Genomic DNA, 22,884 nt, shown 5'->3' on the forward strand with positions numbered 1-22,884 from the left:
TATTTCAATACTATATTGTAGTTTAGCAACAGTAGAAAGAGCAGTAATGTGAGAATTACTACACTCCGGTTTTGAAGGGTTGGGGTGCTGGTGAAATAACAGGCACAAGGGACTTTTCAACCCTATGTCTCAGGGTGACAGGCGCAGTTGTAATGCCCCTCATATCTTTGCAATGTATCGCTAACAACCAGATGCACGACTCATGAAAAAAACGAACAAAAAACAAAAAAAAAAAAAAACAAATAATGTGTCCATGGTGTGTAAGCTGTGTTTATGTATGTTGCTGGACTGGTCAACAATCAATCAATAACTAAGTAACTAGTTCTCTGCTACATGTAAATAGTTATCAATAAAAAGTTATTATTGTTATTTCGGTTATCAATTTTAGATTCTCGCCTCTCCCATGGCCCAATAAAATTTGATTTTTTAATGGAAAAGGTGATCAATCAATCACCAACTATATGTATACTAGTTTATGACTACCCGGAAAAAAATGTTGCTGTTATTACTATTTATGTGTGCGAAAAATGAAATCCACAAATTAAATAAGAATGTGAATAAAGATTACGTTACAGGCGCAAAATTACCAGCTAAATTAAAAACTTAATAAAAGAATGCCTGTAACGTCTGTTCTAATTGAAATTGACATATTGTTTTCATTTCCGCAATCATATTATACTTAAAAAATCATTGGTTTTACGAGATTGTTCGCTTTTAGTTTCTCTTTTTTTCTTTGTCACAATGATACTGACATCTGCCATGCCATCACCAATCAAGCAAACTTTCAAACTATAAAAATGGTTGCATAATTTTCGAAAAGTTCGTATCACAAATTAACTAATTATGTGTAAATAGTGCTGAAATGAATCTATTGTTATCTTAACAGTCCGTAGACATCATAAATTGCATCCGTTCGTTATGCCCCCGTTTTGTTTGCACCCGATTTAGGTTAGTTACGATAAATGTAATTCAAATGTACTGGTAAACACAAAAATGCTTTTACTAAAATAATAAAATTATAATAATCCTGATGCTATTTCCGATGATCGATTAAGAAATGCGTTCGAAATTTTTCATAACTACGCCTGCAAATGAAAAAAGGCCTGGCGCCTGAAATTATGTCTTAGTTACGTTAATAGCTTTGTTCCGACTTTTGTTTAATGTGGTCTAACACGTGTTATTATTTTTTGTATAGAGTTAAAGTTCGTTGTTACAAGCGTGATACCTTTTATCAAAACTGCATACGCGGATTTACACTATCACCGACTATATGGAAAATGTGTGTTAACCTCTGTTAAAAATTATACTTTTATCAGCTAGTAGCTAAAGAAATAAATAAATAAATAAATAAATAAATAAATAACGCACACACTCAACATAGCCCCGCACTAGGGAAACCCTGTGTCGCGGGTGCCATGGACACACACATAGACAACCACAAATTACACCCAAACTCACGAGAGAAATAAATGTAGGCCATACAAACATTTCTCCCGGCCCGGGAATCGAACCTGGGACCTCTGCGTGGCAGTCCGGCATGGTAACCGTTCGGCCACGGAGGCAGTTTATAATCTGGTTAATATTTCGCATTTATGAAAGCATTGCTTATACCTACTGCGAACTTCTCAGTTATTACTCAGAATTCTTAACCGCTTTCTTGTTGTGTTAGTTAAACATCTTGACATCATCAGCTTTTGTGTAAAAAAATATGTCATGTTTGCTCTTGCATATTAATGATCAAACATTTTTGTTTATGACACTACGATGTCGTCATCTGGTGCTAGCTACTGAATCAAATTAGTTTTTAACGCTAAATTGGCACCAACAACGTCTTCTACATTGACTTTAATGAAGGTAGTCTTTCGATAGACGGACTGGCCCTGAGAGGCGGGTTGGTCTGCCCGCGTATGTATATGGCCTTTCAGTAGAATAACCTCTCAATCCTTGACGTATTTATTACGGAGCACGGCATCGTTTAAAAATCTCTAATAACAATCGAAGGAAACTGATTTTTTAGCAGATGGACGTAGTAAAAACGAATTTTTTTTTCGGAAATTTGTGACTTTTTTAACTAGTTAAGTTAAGTTCAAGTCAGTTTCAGGCCCCATAGTTCACTACCCGTATCTTCTGTTTCCATTGTCAATTAAAAAAAGGTTAAATACGAAATTTGTACCATTAAAAACTGATTTTCTGTGTGGACAAAATACGCTAATACATTTATTTTGGATTTCTTTTTTTTTCAAATCACTGTGAAACCTACAATACCCACCTACGAATACTTATTCTTACCATTATTCGTTGACAGCTCGAGGTGAATGCCACCCTCGGCGTATGGACGACGCGTATCTTTTACGCTTTCTACGCGCAAGAAGATCAGTGCCGGCACGTGCGCATAGATTGGTAAGTATTGTTTTTTTTTTATAAGCCAAAGGCCTTCCCCCTCTTTTCCCATTGCTCTCGATCTTGTTCCCATCCTCTAAGATCTTGGCCAACATCTGGCAGTCCTTTAAAATGGAGTCCAAGTCATCCCACCATCGCCGACATATTGATATCTAATTTAAAAACATTTAATTTACTCCCATCCTAGGGGCCTACTACGAACTCTTATAGCATTCTGGTTAAGTCCGTAAGTTGAATTGAATGTCAAATTTGTACTATGACCTCACAAAAACAGGTCCCATACAGTTTACTCTGACCATTCAAAAGCCGTTCATCTCATTTGCCGCGAAACTAAAGGCGTCAGCTGTCAGAATACGTAATTTAAAAAGTTAGTTATTATATTTATCTCATTAAAGCATTGGTTTTAAAATAATAGAGCCATCAGCTTAAAAAGATAACAAATAATTAAGATACTATACTTATTACTTACTGTTACTATAAAAAAATAACTCGGTAACTAACTTTTTGAAAAATGACGGGTTTTGTCACAGTTGTTACAAGATTTTAGGTTTTTTTTCTTATTTTTCTTGGCTTCATGGTTAGCGTTTCAGCCACTTACGATGTATTTGACTTGTGTTTTTGAAATGGGAGAATTAATTGTCTTCTTAGTTCTTTGTTATCTTTTTAAATTTTATTGGCTTGGTGTATATTTATTTTATTTGTTGAGCATTGACGAAGATTGATTGAAGAGACAATAATTAATGTTTAAAAAGTAAAAGGTTTGGGTAGGACATGATACGAATTCAAACAATTCAGTTTTACCACGTAAACTGAACTACGTGAAACCACGCTGATTCGTTATAAGATCATAGTAACGCTTCTTGTCCGTGGACCACCTGACTGGTTCACTGCGTTGAACCACGGGTAATTATTTCTTCCCGTAGTTCACCTCTTACGTATAAAATAGAAGAACTCGAAACTTATCCTTATTTAAAAAGGAGTTCAAGTCATCCCGCCATCTCCCATGTATTGATATCTAATTCAAAAACATTATTATTCCCATCATAGGGGCCTACTACGAGATTTTATAGCATTCTGATTAAGCCTGTAACTTGGTGGTGGTACACCTCAAATGTTAACAGTTTGATGTTGGTCATTATAATATTTATCATTTTAATAAATGTAGGTTTGCATATCTTACAGTTTGATACACCGAAAGCTTTTTTAAGTAAGCCCCCCGTCACAAGCTGTACAGCTGTATATATTTATTTACACATAAAATATATCGGAATAGGCAAAAATCAAAGATTAAACTTGTTGCACGAAAAATTTTTCATAGTACAGTGAGCTCCTAACCTATTGTTTCAATCAGATTTTCTTTACTCTATTTGTTGTGGCAATATTTCGCAGGCGTTAGCACAACAAAATCCTTTGTTCATATCATTCTTCAACATTATTTTATCTTTTTTTAACGATGATATCTAAATATTTTTTATTTTAATTACACGAAATATTACGGGTAAGATAAAGCTTGTTTACATTATTATAATGTCATTAATTTTCTCTTTCTATTCAATTAATAGCTAGTCCGTTACTGCACGTTCCGAGAGCAAAACCCGCACCTATGGCGGGATGTGGACTGGTTTGGGCTGTCTCGGCTGGGGAACATCTTCGAAGGCGTGCTCTTCGACCGCCCTGACGTTGGCCGCCTCATTATTGGAAGAATAGGTGAGAGATGCACACTTGTTATGATCTCCTGGTACTTCTTAAAGTCAGCATTATCTGAGCACACTCCTCATTTACGTCTAAATAATTTAAAGAAGGCAATTGCAGGTACTTCACAATTTTAAATTCTAGAAATGTGCCCCATAGCCGAGGACATTTCGGCGTAAAATCGGCGTGTCGAAAACGTATTTTATTTTAATATCACCATAATTGTTACTTATTTATTAAAAATAATAATTCCCTACTGGGCTCAAGCCGATTCTGCCATAACAAATGTCGGGGCTGTCTTTCTTAAAACAAATGAAAATAAATAAAAATATTCATTTGACCCCTCCATCTTATTTGATGATGAGTTGTTTTTTTTTCAAAATTTATTATTTACAAAAACATTGAACATAATTTTACTTTACATTCTTAAACCTAAACAGATTTGGCTGAGTGTTGCACTTCTTCTAAGAACAATATCTGACATAACAAAAATCCGTTCTTAGTACGCCTACACGAAATAAAAGCAACATACCCTTAAGTTTTCAGGTTTCTAGGACTTATAGTTTTGCTGTGTGCACTTGTATGTGTGTACGTATTGCATTCCAAGTCAATCATGTAAACTTGATTTGAATCTATCACTTAGTCATGAAGGTAAAGTCGGCTGATTAAAAACTAATTTCAAAACTGGAATGTGATTCAACCAGTTCATAAATTATTCGAATCACGCGAGAGATTTGATGTATTCTGATTACATAATATAAAGCTTTCGTAATAATATTCCGATTTCTGTTAGTAACAACTGTATTTATAGTACAGAATGAAATGATGAATTTGTGAGGAACTGGTCTTGGAGGTATTAAATTATTTTACTTGATACATTTTTGTTGATTAAGGTCTGAGTAAGATCTTATGCTATTAAAAAAAAACAATGAAACAACTTAAACTGCCCATTCACTACACTACACATTCTCGAAGTCTCGCAGGACGCATTGCAGGATTGTAGGATGACTTGCACGCTGCAATACGACTACATTCATAATCTTGTATTACACGGAAGGCAGCAAGACGAACTGCAATGCAGGATAATTAATGAATGCCCCCTTTTATTGACTTTTTTTGTAAAATGTAAGTGCGTATTTGACCTCCATCTCACCTGATGGAAAGTGACGATTGATACAATTTAAAAATTAAAAAAGTACTTTAACATTAAGTTAATAAAGTAATTGTCTCTTTACTTCAAGTTTTATTATTTATTTTATCTGAAATTAACAACTCATAAGTACAACGTAATAGAAGTCTGAATAACAATAGTAAGCAGACTCAGGTCGTATTCACATCACTAACCTATTTAAAGATATTAATATAATAATCATACTTAAAAAAACAACAAAAAATTAATAAAAATCCATTTATCACATTATATTAACAAAAAACTATATAGATATTAAATAAATAACTTTTTCACTACTATAAAGTGAACGAGATAATATTTTACTGATGCAGTACATAATTTGCGTTGAATAGATCAATCTCCAAACGGGTTGAAAGTTTGTTAAAATTATTACTCGCATGTCAAATTACCGCATTCTGCATGAGATTAGATAACGGAACAATTAAAGGTATTTATTATTAAAGAACGACCTTACACCTAAGGATATTGTTTAAGAATGTACTAATGTGTTACTCGATAGAATGTAAGTATTGTATCCGATCATATAAAATCCTGAAAACAGGCTAAAATAAAAATCTAAAACGAAATATTTAAGAATAAAATAATCTAACTTTCTACATAATATTTATATGGAGATATTTCTCTTTAATTGGTAGGTACTACAGAGAACATGCTAAATTAAATATATATTAATAGGCATTGACTTACAATTATATGGACGTCGGGTCCGCGCTAAAAAGTGTCCGCACTTGAGGCCCATTTAGATGGAGAGAGTTTCTCGTCTCGAAGATACGATTATCGAAAGAATATAAAAAAACTTTCCTCGTCTAAACATTTGCGATTATCGACCGTCCGCGTGAGCGATAATCTCCTCGCCTTTCAATATAACGTCTCCGTGTAAACAGAACTCGAAAGCAAAAATCGTATTTCGAGTTTCTGTGCCAGCCGTTTCTACCACGAGTGCAGCGCGCGATGGTGTTTTGATTATCACTGCTTTTCTAAGACAAGAATTAATGGAACAAGAGCGAAAAAAAAATTTCAAATAACGGTGAGTGAGTGAGTGCCTCTGTGGTCGAATATAGCGTGGGCAATATAGTATTTAGGGTGCTCTCGTAACGAATATGGCACTCCTTTCTAAATCCAGGATGAAAAGTCGTGCCCGCACTTTTCAAATAATGGCAAGATTTTGAGGTACCTATTTGGGGGTGCTCATTACGAACATAGCATTTATTTCTAAATCCAAGATGGCCGACACGACTTTTCAAGTAAATGTACTTTTCAATAAACACTCCTTACTAACTCCCCACTCACTCCCTACTCACTCCCTACTCACTCACTCACTCACTCACCACTCACTCACTCACTCACTCACTCACCACTCACTCACTCACCCACTCACTCACAACTCACTCACTCACTAACCACTCACTCACTCACCACTCACCACTCACTGACTCACTCACCCCTCACTCACTCACTCATCACTCACTCACTCACTCACCACTCACGCACGCACGCCCGCGCGCACGCACGCACGCACGTACTCACTCACTCACTCACTCACCACTCACGCACGCACGCACGCACGCCCGCGCGCACGCACGCACGCACGCACTCACTCACTCACTCAGTCACTCACGCACTCACACACCCACTCACTCGCCCTATAAATTTATCATAATTGTCAGTTTTGTTTGTGTCAGTAGTTATATAATTTAAAAAAAAATGATAAATCAAAATTATATTTCTATACAGTGCAATGAACTTAATATTATCAGCAGTTCCAAATTTGAATGATTTTTGCGTCATTTCGATATATCCATAGTCAATACCGCAGTAATCACTGAACTCGAATGGCAATTCTCGCACTCAAAACGGTTCGACCCGATTTGTACGATAATCGTATGAACTTGAAAAAATGTCATACGAGATCGTGTTTAGACAAGTCGAAAACTCGTAAGCAAGAATCTCCTTACTACATATTTCTCCGTGTAAACAGTCGAGGAGGCGATTAAGTTGCTTACGAGTCTCGTATGACATAATCGTAGGCGAGATTTTAGTTCTTGCCTGAATGTAAACATTATGATACGATAATCTTATGGCGATTATTGCTTACGAGAATCGCCTACGAGTTTTCGTCTCGAAGCGTGCGAGAAACTCTCCCCATCTAAATGGGCCTTAAGGCGCTAAAGTCGTATACAGAGCGCGACACTCCGCTTTAGTCTTCATTTGTTCTACGGACAGCGCGATACTGCGATGACATAACAATTTAAATTTCGAATAGGTTGACTTGGGACATTTTTTCGTGGTTTTTGTATTAGACCCGTCGTCCATTTATTTGTAAGTCAATGTTAATAGGTATTAAATTAACATTTATCCCTTAATTCTCCAACTGTCCAGCGGGTTAACGACACGCCCCGCTGCCCTCTGCCCCGTCAGTCGCCATCAGGCGCTTATCGAAATCGGATCTGTGTCTAATTTTCTCCGCCTGTTCCTATTTTATTCATATTAATTTACACCGCGCGGATCACGGGACCCGAGAGGCAGCCTCCACGCCTCACCTCCTAGAATCTAGGCTCGCGATGAAATATCTCGTCTTAAGCGATATAACAGCCCGTCCATAACAGTTGCAGTCCCACTCAGAGATTTAAATCGCAAAGATCTGAGGGACTCTGCCCCTGCGCCAGTCACCCTGAGTCATAAGCAATGGTCGGGAAAAGATGTTCCACATACATGTCGATATAGCTACAAGGAGCGACATACAGTTGTTAAAACCATCAAATATGAATTAGTTACTTTTTCGATTTCCGGATTTCCGGAAATGGTTCTACTTCACAAATGTACTGACCTAGGAAATCAAAGTCGAATTTTAAAGTAATTCTAAAAAAATGCAGTAGACAACTGACCTTGTGCGAAAGCAGAGAACAAAAAAGTAACGAGCATGGTTACTCTCTGCCCCTCCCTAGTTTTAGACACCGCACCGCGCCCCGCATATTGATGGACACATTGACGGAACGGTACCAAGGCTGTCAGTTATCTACTGCATTTTTTACACAGCACTAATAGAATTACTTTAAAATCCATCTTCGACTTCCTAGGTCAGTAGTTTGTCCTACGATGCAGTAAAACCATTTCCGGAAATACGGAATTCGAAAAAGTAATCAATTAATATTTGGTGGTTTTAAAAACTCTATGTCGCACTTTGTATGTCTATACATGTATCTACACACGTGGAACACTCTTTTCCGACCATTAGTCATAAGTTGCCGAATCCCATGCGCCTGTAGTCATTACGAAGATGCTTGGCCGTAACCCTCGGATCTTCGACAGAAGCTTTGGACCGCAATAATGCAGTGAACGCTCGTCGATATCATAAGAACACGTATACATGAAGAAAAAACTAATGGCAATTTATTAAAAACGTACGCTCTTATATATATAATGTTTCCAATTCCAGGTCTCTGGGATCCTGATAAGATCCCGGTAGTAGACTTCCTCCGCGGGATGTTGCTTCTACTGGAGATCGGCATCCTGTGCCCGCGGCTGCAGGTCTTGGGCGGCACGGCCTTGCTCGACTGTGACGGACTAATGATGAAACACATGCGGCATTTAACGCCCTCGTATGTGCAACAGGCAATTAGTATAATGGGTGTAAGTAATCGAGTGTTTTGGTGTCTTCAATCTGGCGCCCATTGACGGGACAGCACAGCAGGGAGTTTTTAGGTAACGAATAGTTACTATAAAGCGCTCTTGCGTAACAATGACATATACTCGTACAGCTTCATTATGAGCTCCATCAGCTCATCCCGCCCGCCCCCTTTTACCATCGGACATCTAGACGTACGGTAGGATGTCATCCCGAGTTGGCTGATATTTTCCTCAGGCGTACTAAGCGCTTTGACGACCTCGTCGAGTAGCTGCGCATCAATTTTCATAATGTCGCCATTTGGGTGTTTGTGGTAACGTCGTTGTTTCCGATTTCCATAACACATGTGCTTTAGCTTCTTACTTTGGGATCACAGCAACGTAGATATGTGATGTTGTCTAATATTACAAAAAAAAAGCGTTCAACTGAGATACGTAGCCTTGCATTATGCGGACAGGAATGGAATGTGACAGGTATCCTGACTGTTTTTCCGAGCACATACAAATCGGGTCCCTTTAAATTTACCCGAATTTCATTAATATGCGACGGAATATGCATCTTTTGGGCAAATTTATTTTTTACGATACCAAGTGACAGAACGAACAAGTTCGTTCGCCTGGTGTTAAGTAACATGCCTATCCATAGCAGTTAGAGTACCACTCAGAGCGTTAGATCTGAAATAGCCACTACGCCTGTCACCCTGAGACGTAAGTTGACAAGTCCCATGTGCCATGTAATTTCACCAGCGCCCTTATCCTTCAAAACCGAAACACAGCTCACATTATAGGTACTGCTTGACGGCAGAAATATACATCCCTGGACCAATTCTTTCACAAGGAACTCTACTGCTAGAAAGAGCTCGTTCCATCGCAAATCCCCTCTTTGCTCCGTGACAAGACAGTGATCATGAAGCTCTTACTATCAACCTTTAAAGCCAATGCTTGTGTTATTAAAAAAATAAACCTGTTGAAAGCCTAATTTTCTTAATTCCAGTTCAGCTTCCCGCTCCACATGCGAGGAGTGCATGTGATCAACTGCTCCAAAGTCTTCGAAACCCTCTTCTATTGGTTCAAACGAGTGATGCCTGCCGATGACCTGTGGCGGCGGGTTCACTTCCATGGATATGACCTTAATTCTTTACACAGGTACAAATTATAATTTTACAGACGTGTCATTTAGATTTGAAGGTCTTTTATCAATAATTACAGGTTTCTTACCACGATATGATTTCTTTTTATTTTCCCGATATTTCACACCATGGTCATGTGTTGACTGGCCAACGGCAGATGACAGCTTTAAGAACAGACTTATCTGCCTACCTTCTTTCGGCGTGTCGACGACTACCCTGGAAGCACTAGGAACGTTTAACCGTGAAGATGGATTTAAATTATCTAGAGCGTGGAATCCGGTTCCTAGTGCTTACAATAATAAAACAAAAATAGTTTTATTTCAGTTTCGCGTGTGGATACAGTGAGTGTGGTCTGTCGGGAACTAGTGAGTGACAATGGTAACGCCACAGGTAATCGAGATGAGGATGTCGTCAACAGCGAAAAAGAGTGGAGAGATTCGTCTGTTCTTAAAGCTGTCATCTGCCGCTGGACAGTGAACCCGTAACCAAGGAACGTGTAACTATTCCAAAATATCGGGAAAATAAAAAGAAATTCTTAATTATATAGTATTAATCATTCAGTGCCATTTCTATACCTCCAATGAACACTACTCCATAATTTTTGGATACGTTCTGTTTTTATTTTGCTTTTTTTTCTTTTTTTGTAACAAAATTGAACATTCTTTTTTTCGAATTTTCTTTTTTATTTCTTTATTTTTTCCATAAAATTCGAGAAGCATAATATTAATAAATAAATATCTGTTTAAAAAATAATATAAATAGAGCTAAAAATAAAATTAGCGGAGGTAGGTCAATGTAGCGGAGGTATAGATTTGTTCTGGGCTATAGAGGCCAGCTTTTTAGCACACTGGGATTTTATAAGGCTATGGAACGTCAAAAGAAATTTACATTGCTTCTTACAACTTAAAATATTCATTTCTCAGGTAAGCGAGAGTAGGAATCAAATTTATAATTCAAGAGCAATTTGTTTTTTCTGTGTAATTTGATTTACAAGAGTAATACGTTCAGGGTACACCATTGCGTTCGGTGTAATTTTAAATAACATATTCAAAAACATGCACTGAAAATAAAAATTAGTCCTCCACAAGCAAGTAAACTCACTAATAAACAAAGATTTACAAATTATATTTTAATGCATCTTTAACTGCCTCAGTGGCCGAACGGTTACCATGCCGGACTGGCACGCAGAGGTCCCAGGTTCGATTCCCGGGCCGGGAGAAATATTTATATGGCCTACATTTATTTATCTCGTGAGTTTGGATGTAATTTGTGGTTGTATATGTGTGCCATGGACACATGGCACTCGCGACACAGGGTTTCCCTTGTGCAGGGCTATTTTGAGTGTGTGCGTTAAAAAAAAGTATTAAAGATTATTAACATTACTGAGGTGTAATAATACTTCGTTTTAAGCAGTAAATACAAAGGTCGAACCTGCGTCTGTGCCTTACCAGGGCAACAGCTCTACCAACTGAGCTATGCAGGCCTTACGAATTTTTCTATGCGTTTGTTACAGGTCTTTCTTTTGTATCATGAGAAATCTATGAGTTTTTCTGCACTCAGCCAGGTATACGCTTACAGCTACCAGAGGTTGACAAGAGGTGTCGCTTATAAATTGTAATTTTGATTGTAATGAACATTGTGATGTTTTGTAGTCCATCTGTTTAGGTACTTAAATAAATGTAAACAATCTTGAGATGTCTATTTAATGAAATATACATTTATAAAATGATTTTCCCTTGCCTTCAAATACAAAATACAAATACTTAGCTTCATATGAAATTGCATGCCTATTTTTATACCTATTGATTTGTAAAGCATGTGTTTCAATAAAAAGATGTATCAAGATTGTTTACATTTAGTTAAGTATCTAAACAAATGGACTATAGTACCATAATTTTGCTTTTTGTAAAATTACTCTACTAGTTTATTTCTTAATATGAATAATTATTCATGTGAGCTGTACTTCCGTTTCTTGTAACAAAAAAGTCATTATGATAAACAGAACATTGAAAATTTATTAATATTGAATAAAACAAGACTTAATGATCGTACGAACCACCACTATAGAAGTGCCACTATCATTTTTGCACTCCAAAGTCGTGAAATAAGGCATTTTTCTACGATTTTCGAGGTTTTGCGCGAGATAATTGAACTCCGCGAACTGTTGGCGCTCGTGCCACGTAAACTAAGCACTTCTACTGTGTTTATTGTTCTGTGGGAATGTTTATATGGTCACATAATGTCACTATAAAAAGCCAAATTGCTTCCAGGTACATCGACCCTGAATGTCTTCCAAAACGGTACGGAGGCTCTCGTCAAGAAGTTTCTTTAAAGCAGTGGCTGACGAAGATCAAACAATACAAAAACAAAACTTTCGACGAAGAGATGGCTGGCTTAGGATACGCTACTGATTGATTTGAAACTCATCGTGTACTGGTTTATTATACTTTTTAAAGCACTATCCAATGTAAAGAGACACATGTCACCAACGAACGTGTCATTTTAAATTGGTTTTTCCCTTTAATAAAATTATTGACCAGTAAAACATAAACGTTGCTGTATACACTGCTCATATTTTGGATCTCTAGTTTAAACTTAATTTAAAGTTGTGGGGTATTTAATTGTATACACTAGGTAAGACTAGGTAAGAAAAATCGGTCAAAACAGTGTATTGAAATTTGCACCTTCTTCGGTGTCGATTATTTATTTTAAGACTATATTGACTTCGAAAAGTATGTTGTCTTGGTACTTGGTACTTGGTGCAACGGGCTGGTATCCGTATGTAAGTAAGTTGTATGTATGTATGTATGTATGTAAGTAAGTATGTTGTCACTGCCACGTTAACTGCGCTAACCGAGGCCACGTAGACCTCTTCTCTCGTACGTTTATTAGGGCACAAGGGGTGTGCCGTTAACACACGTTGCACTGCAGCATGTATGTAAATGCAAGTAGGACGATGGGAAGAAGGAGTAGGAGATGCAAATTGCAGTGCAAATGATTGGAGTACTATTAAATAATGGAAATAAAACGACCGCGTCCGGACGAGACGAATATTATACTCATTTATTGCAAAATATACATCGATCAACTGTGATGCTGCAGTAAGCATAAATCTAATACATATGATATCGTGCGGGTTTACTAGTGCATATGCATAACAAAATGTAAATCATAAAAAAATTACGGTTCCACCTGTACTAGGGGCACAATAGCAAGTGCTGCATGGGCTGTGTTAGGTTAGCAGCCACATTGAGTTAGAGTAGCATCCCTGCACCCCTATTTACACATCTTGTCCTTGACTCCCACCTGACCTGTTGGTAATTGCTTTTGACGGATATAAAATCGGAAGACTTTCGCATTTTTAGGTGAAACGCCAACTGGAAATAAAAGATAGGCTTGAAAGTGAATGGTTTATTAACGTATTATCATACATTGCATTTATAAAACGAAGGTACCATAATATATATGTAATTTAACTCTTATGAAGTGTAGCTTAAGTGTCTACACAACCTCAAATGGCTTTAGTTGATATCGCATAATAGTCAAAGTTTTGCAACAATCATCAACAACACAACAAACAACAAATCAATTGCAGTTTGGAAAAGATATATAGTAAAATTGAGAATATACACTGATTACTATACGGTGTGAAAAAACGATACGAAAAATTTCAAAAAAACACAAACCTACATCGAAATTTTACAAGAAAACCGCTGTATTGTATACATATACCAATGATTTTCTTTGTATCGACTGAACTAAATGAAACACGTATATGTATATCAAATGTATATCATTATACAATGATATACATTTGCCGAATGGCTTTAATTTCGTTTGTAAAAAAACTCTGAAATAAAGTCAGTGTACCTGAAGCTCTACCCAAGCAAAATGAGCCATATCGGTACGGGAAAAATTTTAATTAGAGCTGAGATAGTATCGACTCTTAATTGAATCGATCACACTTTTTAATTGAATCAATTGAAAAATTGAAATCAATTCAGTCAATGAATTTCAATGAATAAATTCATTATTTAAAATTGTTGCTGCAATCACTGAGTTATAGATAGGCTTAAAAGTTTTTATGTAAAAAATTGTGTTAATATAAATAAAGTTGTGATTTATTCAATTAAAAATTCACCAAACGACTCTTGATTGGATTCCGTTTTTTTGTTTTTCAGTGTGTGTTAATTCTATCACACTCGACGTTATGCACGTAAGAGCAACAAAAGGATTGAGGAGAAATTTCAAATTATTTAAAATGTAAATAAATCATTTAGATCATTTCGACTCTTAGCAAAGTAATTCGAAAGCTGTAAATGTGATAACTTTGTTAGTATATAAGTATTATTAACACTACCCATGTGCCTTTATCAACTTTAATATATAATAAATAAAACTTATTTTTCGATAAAATTCGAATGCACTAATTGAACTCACAATTCCTATCCAAATCCTATCCACGAAATAAATCCTGCTGATTTTTTATAACACCAAGTGACGGGACAATCAAGCCGTGCGCCTGGTGGCTATCCAAACAATGTTGCCAGATGGTTACGTTTCTTACACTTCTCGTAACTTTTGACCATCTCGCGTAATACTGCCTCTGCGCCCATCACCCTGAGACATAAGTTGAAAAGTCCCATGTGCCTGTAATTTCACCAACACCCTTACCCTTCGAACCCGGAACGCAGTAATGTTCACATTACTACTTGGTGGCAGAAATAGGTAAGGTGGCATTACTTCCCTGGACGAACTCTTTCACTGAAACTCTCCTTACTGTATCTGTCACGTGTCACAGCTCGATAATAAGTACCAGGATACAGGGGGCATCGAATGCCGCTCGACGCGCAGTGGCAGTGCCTCTTAGATCTCTCGAGGTACTGGAACACGCGACTTGTTCATTCGGCCAGTTAGTATAATAAAAAATAAAAAAACAAGGAAATTTCAAAGAGTTGATTAATAATTTTTATTAAAAAGAAAAAGGAACCGACTTCAAACTTTGCTTATATACGTATACAAACTGAAACTAAAAAAGTCAACAATCGGTTATCGGAAAGTGCGCGAAACCGGATTTATCCACTAGTTTACCACCCTGAGGTGGAATATTTCCTTCAAATTTAAATGGGACCAATACCGAGGTACCCTCTTTCCAACAAAAATCATCAAAATCAGTACACAAATGGAGTACTCGCGTAACATATACTTAAAAAAAAGAAAAACACAAGAAAAAAACAATGGAAGTGCTTAAGCCTCGATTATTATCAGAAACGCTGTCGCCAAAACGCACACAAACAAAATGATAAACACTACGAAATCTTGATAATGATTGGTCATAGTTACTAATTTAAAAATATGTAACAAATTCTGGATTGTTAATATAATTTAAACTTTACGCAGTCGATACATCGCTGAAAGTTCAATACCTTTATTGCAAGTTACGACGATATGAAAAAAAAAATCGTATTTATTTGACATGCAAAATACATTATAAAATACAAACAATTATAAACTATCAAACAATTCATTCATAAATAATAAAACAAATAGATAAAATAGGAAATTTAATAATAATAATAGAAAACAAATTAAAATTAATAAGGAAACAAAAAAAACGTATCAAAAAGGTCCACGACTCAGCATTTGAGGACTATGCTAATTACGTAACCCTCGCTGATATTCTGCCACGGCCTGTCAACAAACAGAACACCACAATTAAAATTAAAAAAAATAAAATTCAAATACTAACACAATCAGACAGTAAATAAATTAATTAAATATGACACACAACATTTACACACGAAAATAATCAACTTGAATAATAAGAACAATAATAGTAAATTTAAATTGCACAATACCAAATATACACACACAGCCATTGTGCAAAGCCCACGTCCCGAGTGACTACTACAGGTAATATTTTTGGTGCGGCTATAATTGTTTACTCCAAAGTAACACAACAAGGCATTATACTACGATTTAAGAAAATTTGCGTAAACAATAATACAACCATACCGTGCAAAGCGAAAATGGCGAACCTACTCCTTTTTTCAAGTCCGTTAAAAATTTCTGTCCTAGTGTGGAAGTTCTTGATAGTTCCCCTATTCAACAGTAGATGGCATAACGAGTGAAGCACCAGCCCGCACTCAAAAAATACCTTTATTGAAGTCAACAATAAACATTCAATTAATCCTCAATAAAGTAAGTAGGCGACGATGATTCAAACCATCCATTTATTACTGTCACGACAGCGAATAAATATTAACGTATTACCTGTTGATTTCAAATGTGTTTATGTAAACAATGCAAAAACCTTGGAGTCTTTGAATCAACGTCAAGGACATTGAGATTCATTTTATTACAATTTTAATTTTTAATATGTCATCACCTGTCGAGTAGCTGAAGAGCTCCTTGTGAATGAGTCATCCAGCAGGCTTAGCATGAGCCTGAAGACAAAGCCTGCAGGCAAGTACTGCCACTTTTATTTTCACTGCCGCCAAGGAATAATGTGAGCATTGTTGCGTACCGCTTTTGAAGGGTTAAGGGTGCTGGTGAAATTACAGGCACATGGCGCTTGTCAACTTATGTCTCAAGGTAATAGTGCAAAGTCAGAATCAAAGAATCATTTGTTCCATAGGTAAATTAAATTTACACTTGAAAACGTCGAGCAGTAGCTTAACAGTAGCTTAACCATTTAAGAAAAGAACTTCCCTGAGAAGAACGAGAATTGCTCTTTTGAAATAAATTTAAATGCTATGGAATACACTTTGAATCAAAATTGTCGTGTCGTGTCGTCTTTCCATACATCTTTATCTAACACGTAGTCTTTCAATTTTGTAATATAACTTTTCAATCAAAATATTTTTAATGTAGTTTTTAAACTTAGTTTTAATCTTAATATATGCTCCGGAATCTTATTGTAAAAACATATACAGTTCCCCATAAAACATAAACAAGATAAACAACTGTTTATCTTGGCTAAACGAAATCGTGGTACCACGAGTTTGGACTTAGCTCTAAGTTTAATATTATGGACATCTTCTTTCTCATTGAAATTATGTATAATTTTTTTTCTGCGAGAAACCCGAGGACCTAGACGGTACATAATAGAACGAATCGCTCTTTTTTGCGATACAAATACGGTTTGAATATCTGCCGCGTTACCACACATGAGAATTCCGTAGGATATTATACTATGGAAGTAACTAAAGTAAACTAGTCTAGCAGTACCTACTAACATCGGTAAGCTCACGTATTCTGCGGACTGCGTACGCAGCGGAGCTTAGTCTGCTGGCCAGGGAAGGAATATGTGGAAACCATTGAAGTTTACTATCTAAGGTCACTCCCAAGAAGACTGCTTTATTAATAAAATTGCCAGTGGCAATATCCATAAGGTCTTTGCGATTTAATACTCTGAGTGGCATTGCAACAGCAATAGACAGAAGGAGGGCTTGTTCGCCCCGGCACTTGGAATCATAAAAAAACCTGTTTTAACAAAGTATGTATACAATCCCACTTTCAGTAATAAAATAGCGAAAAGTGATGTTAACAGGAAACTGATAAAATCGATTATAATAAAAAATTATTGTACCCTTTTTCATATCAATTAAAATTTAATCCTTCTAGGCACAGCGGAATAGCTCTTTTTAAAATATACCCCAATTCACCAAAACTCGAAATTCTCATATTTCGTCATTTTATTATTGAGACTGCGATGCTATAGAGACGGCGAAGTCGATATAGTTATACTTTTTCGGATCTACATCGCATATTTTCTTCTAAATCGTTTTATCAAACAAACCTACGTTTTGTTGCCAAATAGATTCCAATTTTTCCTGGTTTATAGACATAAATATAACAACAATAACAGCCATAAACCAGTTCGAAACCTAAAACAAATTATATAACATAAACTTTTTTTTTTGTTGCAAGATCAAGGGAACACTGCCACTGTCTCAAAACTCGGTCGTTGCGCAGAGTAGTGAGCGATGCAGAATTCCGTGAGAAATAGCGGTAAACGATCTTTTGGGGCATTATAGTCAAGTTAGCCTGCATACAATCTTACTATTTACGTGCAATGGTGATGAAAAATATTAATAAAGGGAGAATACACAAAACGAAGAAAGGATTTAAGGTTAATAGGTACCGTAAAATCGCTGTTTCAAGGGCGGGACTCCGAAAGCCGCATTCTTCGTAATTATTTATTTACCGCCCTTGATACACAATAAAAATAAGTAAAGTATGATTTTATATGCTCTAATAATGTAACGCTTTAGCTTATTGGTTGTGCATTATTAATTCTTTACCTTAGGTATGATCTCCACAACAGCGGTCTGCCGAAGAGGTTCTTCCTAAAATATACCATGCTTATACCTAATCCTTGGCGTTTTTAATCGAAATTAACAGGCAACATACATCGAAACTGAGACTGGCCCAAGCCTAGTGGCTGCCCTTATGGATAAATAATAATAACTTTATGTTTTTATTACTAATACAAAGATCGAACACTTAAATGTCTTCTAGTAAATCGTACCAGACGCCAACTACGCCACGGAATGAACCAGCGGACATTCATTCAAAAATACTATCTCACAGTTTTTTACTATCTCACGGTCTTTGCTGTAACCCGAGCGTTGCCTGGAAGAGATTGCTATATATCAATAAGGCCGCTTGTTGTACCTGTCTTTATTTTTTGTATTATTTTGTATTTATCCCAGCGTGCAATAAAGAATATTTATATTGTATTGTATAGTTGCAATAAACTTTACATTTGCTTAAATCTTCCAAAAACGTGGTAATATCGTCAGCTAGCTGGTTATCTATGGCCGTTTTGCACTGCTACAACACACATACGTAACTGGGTGTCAGGCAGTGCTACCACTCTATCTATCTATCTATATGTGTTTATGTCCAAACTTCGTATGTTACATACGTTACCTTTAAGGTATTTAAAACGTATATCTCTGTACGCTCTCCTAATCTGTACGCAGTCTAATCAGCATTCGGCCTGCGCGGGAGCACGTTCCGCAAGCCATTTACATCATTACACTCGATCAGTAAGGTGCTGTCGCAAGTACTGTCAAAAAACAAAAGCATGAATTAAAAACTTTACTTTTTTTTAAATGATATTGTAGTGAGGTGATTGTTTTATATTTTTGGATTGATATAACACGTCGAAGTGGTAAGTAAAATTTATTAAAATGTTTAATTGTTTATGTAAATAAATATAGAAAGTGTTAGTTTTTATCATGTTTTTATTCCATATAAAAATTAAGATTATAATTATGCCATACATTACAACTATAACCAGTTTGATAATGCTTTCGATAATTGTCAATTTCTAGTTAAATAGATGGAATGAGTACTAATTACCTCGTCTGATTTTTCGTTTTGTAAATATATAAATCATATGAAATTAAACTACATATTAAATTTTAAAAAATAATAACAGTCTTTTTCATCTTCTTGTCGTATGGCATACACTAAAATTCAAATCATGATGAATGAAATTTGTCAATCGACGCAAAGTACAAGTTATTCCCATCTGATCCCCTAAAACCGATCCTCTGGTAAAACCGTTTTATTTTATATTATTTTCTATTCCCATCGGATCCCCTGCGCGTGAAATCAATCAAAAATAAATTATATTATTTTAATCCCATCTGATTTCCTGGTACTTACGAGCTTATTCTTGGCAGGTATTGTGGTACGGTCAACAAGAAAATGTGTTTCTACATATATCTGTGTATGTGTGGTTCTGGTGGCACGGTCAACAAGAAAATGTGTTTATACATATATATAACAATATGGCAATATTAATGACTATTATAATAACAATGTTTTTGTATAACAAAAGCATTGTATCTAGTGTGTGGCATATCGCTACAATCTGCGCACCTGACAATTAGGGATGTCAACAAGAAATATATTTTCTGTAACTTTCTTCCATATGGAAATAAACTAATCGTAATTCATCATCATCATCCGGAAGATCAACCGGAAGATGTCCACAGCTGAACATAGGCCTCCCCCAAAGATTGCCAGACCAACCCGCCGCTCTTACTAGGTCATCCTTCCATCTAGTAAGGTGCCGTCCTACTGAACGCCTTCTCTGAACGTCCCATTGAACGGTCTCCATTCAAGAACCTTTCTGTCCCAACGGCCATCAGTTCTACGAGCTATTTGCTCTGGCCACTTGCACTTCAACTTGCTAATCCTTAGAGCTATGCCGGTGACTTTTGTTCTTCTACGGATCTCCTTATTTCTGATTCGGTTACATAGAGAAATGCCGAGCATTGCTCGCTCCAAAGCTAGTTGAGTGACTTTGAGCTTTTGATGAGGTCCATAGTAAGTAACCACGTCTCAGAGCCGTGGGTCATCGCTGGCAACAGGCACTGCTCGAATACTTTTGTCTTCAACGACTGCGGTATTGCGGACGAGAAGACGTCCCGGAGCTTTTCGAAAACTGCCCAACCGAGTCGGATTCGACGATAATTGTAATTCAGTGTCACTTATTATTATTTTTAAATATACAGCACAACACCGATTGTAAGTAAATAAAATACCTTTGAATCATATATTTAATTAAAAATGTTCTCGTCGGTAATACTGCGGTGTTCCCGGAGACGAGTGAAACCTTTAAAACCAGCAAGTTGCTGAAGCATATATCGAGTTCTTAGGTTTTTGCGATTGTTACACATAGGAAATGATACTATCCGGAAAAGATTTAAATCGCGTATATTTGTTTTTTCAAACAAACCGGCGTATCGGGCCCTTTACAGGTCTCATGGTCACGGTTGAGTGAGGTGGTACAGTGTTCAACCAGTTATGTCTAATATTGATGCAAACCACCCTATTTATTTAATACGACGAAACGTGTGTATATTAAACGTATTACATATCGCTGACTTTAGTAAATAATGTTATGTCAAAAATATTTTTTTTATTTTTTACTTATACGGCTATATTCTGAATGTACACACGCCAGTACATCAAGCTACACATTGACATATCTTGTTCCGTTGCAATGGAGGCAATTTTCGAACAAAAATTTGTAGTCTGATGTGCCGTTGTCCGTATTAAACTTTATTGTTAACAAGACACCAAACTGCGTATTCGTTAAAAAAATCACCACACCTGCGCCGGCGATAGCGCTCAATACAATACTTAAGCTGCTAACAGATTGACTGTTTGTAGTTAATGTGTGAAGTCGTATTCAACTTGACAACTTAACAACATGACGTTGATAACGACTTCAATCTCGGCTGCATGAAGTCGGTTTCGACTGCTTGCTGTTGTTAACCTTTCTATAGGAAGCACAAAAAGTGCCATTTTATTTACCTTTGATCGGTTCACAAATGAGGCAAGCAACATTTAAAAAAACTTTAAAAGCAGGATTACTTACTTTTAACAATACAATAATGACTCCATGTAGCTAAATGCCCTGTCTACAATATTTAAAGTACTTCAGTGTCACATAGCCGTGTGACATTCTGTATATGAAAATAGACAGATAATATTGAATCTACATAATAAAACTTATGACTTGTATACATAAAAGAACGCTTTATGTTTTCAAACTACACAACTTAAAGACGTATGCACTGTACTTACGTTCAATTGCACAAACTTCCATTAAGTTTGTTGCTACACTAAATAACATGTTGTCTCGAGTTTTACTGTGATAAAATAAAGAACACAGTTAGAGTTAACGACACTCTGACTTTACAAAATGTTTCTCCAACTTATTGACTCGTTTTCGTAATAAAATGATTACAAAATACGGATAATAACAACAATGTTTAATTAATTTTCTCTTTACGTAGAAGGTAAATTATGTAAATGCTTACTGACTAGAGAGTTTTAAGAGTCTATACCACCTGAAATGGGTTTGGTTGATTCCCCACAACAGCGAAAGTATTCAATCAACCACTTTGGAAAAAATATATATACTAAAATTGAGGATATATACTGATTATTACACGTTGTGAAAATACGATTCTCAAAAAAACGAAACCTCGAAATTTTAAAAGAAAACCCGCTGTATTCAATAGGTACTTAACATGTACCAATGTTTTCATAATATCAACTGCACTAAATAGAACACGTATAGTATACGGTATACATTATTTCAAACGGCTTTAATTTAGTTTGTAAAAAAGTAAATTCTGAAATAAAGTCAGTGTCTCTGTTGTCGACCCAAGCAAAATGAACCTTATTAGTACGGGAAAACATTTAATTCGAGTTGAGATAGTATCGACTCTTAACATTAAACCTTATTTGCGAGAGACTTAAATATAGATAGGCATAAAAATGCCTGTATTACCTACAGGTCACTAGGACCCATTCCGCGAAGTGTATTACAAATAGGTTAAACTCAGTTTTACATAAATTAGGTAAGTAGAACAAATAAACAGTAAAAATAGATTAAAATGGATTGCTATTAACTACTTACTTTTATAATTTGCTTGTTCAACAACAATCATGATACATTAAAATTTTTGTTTTTAAATTTTGTTGTCATCATCAACCCATTAATACGTTCCGCTGCTGGGCACGTCAAATCTATTTTCAGTAAATAAATTTTAATGTTATTGAAAATAAGTTTAATTTTAAAAAGCGTTATTTTAGCTTAAGTGACATTATTGTTTTGTACATGTGAGGAATAAACAATTTCGGCTTGACAATTCTACGAGACGAATACATTAAATTATTTCATATCAATGTCATCATTATCATCCTCACCATGAACCAATTTATCTTCACACGTTATCGGTGGGCTGTAAACCTTCTTCTACGTGCAGGTTTCGTCATGATGTCAATCTTCACCTTTTCGGTGAAACCGAA

At 36.0% G+C, this 22,884-nt stretch overlaps 2 protein-coding genes across 2 annotated transcripts in view; both read left to right on the top strand.

Moving 5' to 3' along the window:
- The first annotated feature begins 1,764 nt into the window (after positions 1 to 1,764).
- On the top strand, positions 1,765 to 13,614 carry LOC113234878 (clavesin-1-like). Its single transcript, XM_026470400.1, has 6 exons — positions 1,765 to 1,777; positions 2,306 to 2,400; positions 3,963 to 4,107; positions 8,721 to 8,914; positions 9,903 to 10,054; positions 12,309 to 13,614. Exons 1-6 carry the CDS (start codon positions 1,765 to 1,767, stop codon positions 12,451 to 12,453), a joined length of 744 nt encoding a protein of 247 aa, XP_026326185.1. The 3' UTR covers positions 12,454 to 13,614.
- A 5,526-nt stretch (positions 13,615 to 19,140) lies between these two features.
- LOC113234693 (clavesin-1-like) overlaps positions 19,141 to 22,884 on the top strand; it is a 43,520-nt gene continuing 39,776 nt past the window's right edge. Inside the window, exon 1 of the mRNA XM_026470132.1 lies at positions 19,141 to 19,219. The gene's annotated coding sequence lies outside the window, so the exon portion shown is untranslated. The remainder of the gene's footprint in view (positions 19,220 to 22,884) is intronic.

The sequence above is a fragment of the Hyposmocoma kahamanoa genome, unplaced genomic scaffold (genome assembly GCF_003589595.1).
Source record: "Hyposmocoma kahamanoa isolate Upper Pololo Valley unplaced genomic scaffold, ASM358959v1 86, whole genome shotgun sequence".
Lineage (NCBI taxonomy): Eukaryota > Metazoa > Arthropoda > Insecta > Lepidoptera > Cosmopterigidae > Hyposmocoma > Hyposmocoma kahamanoa.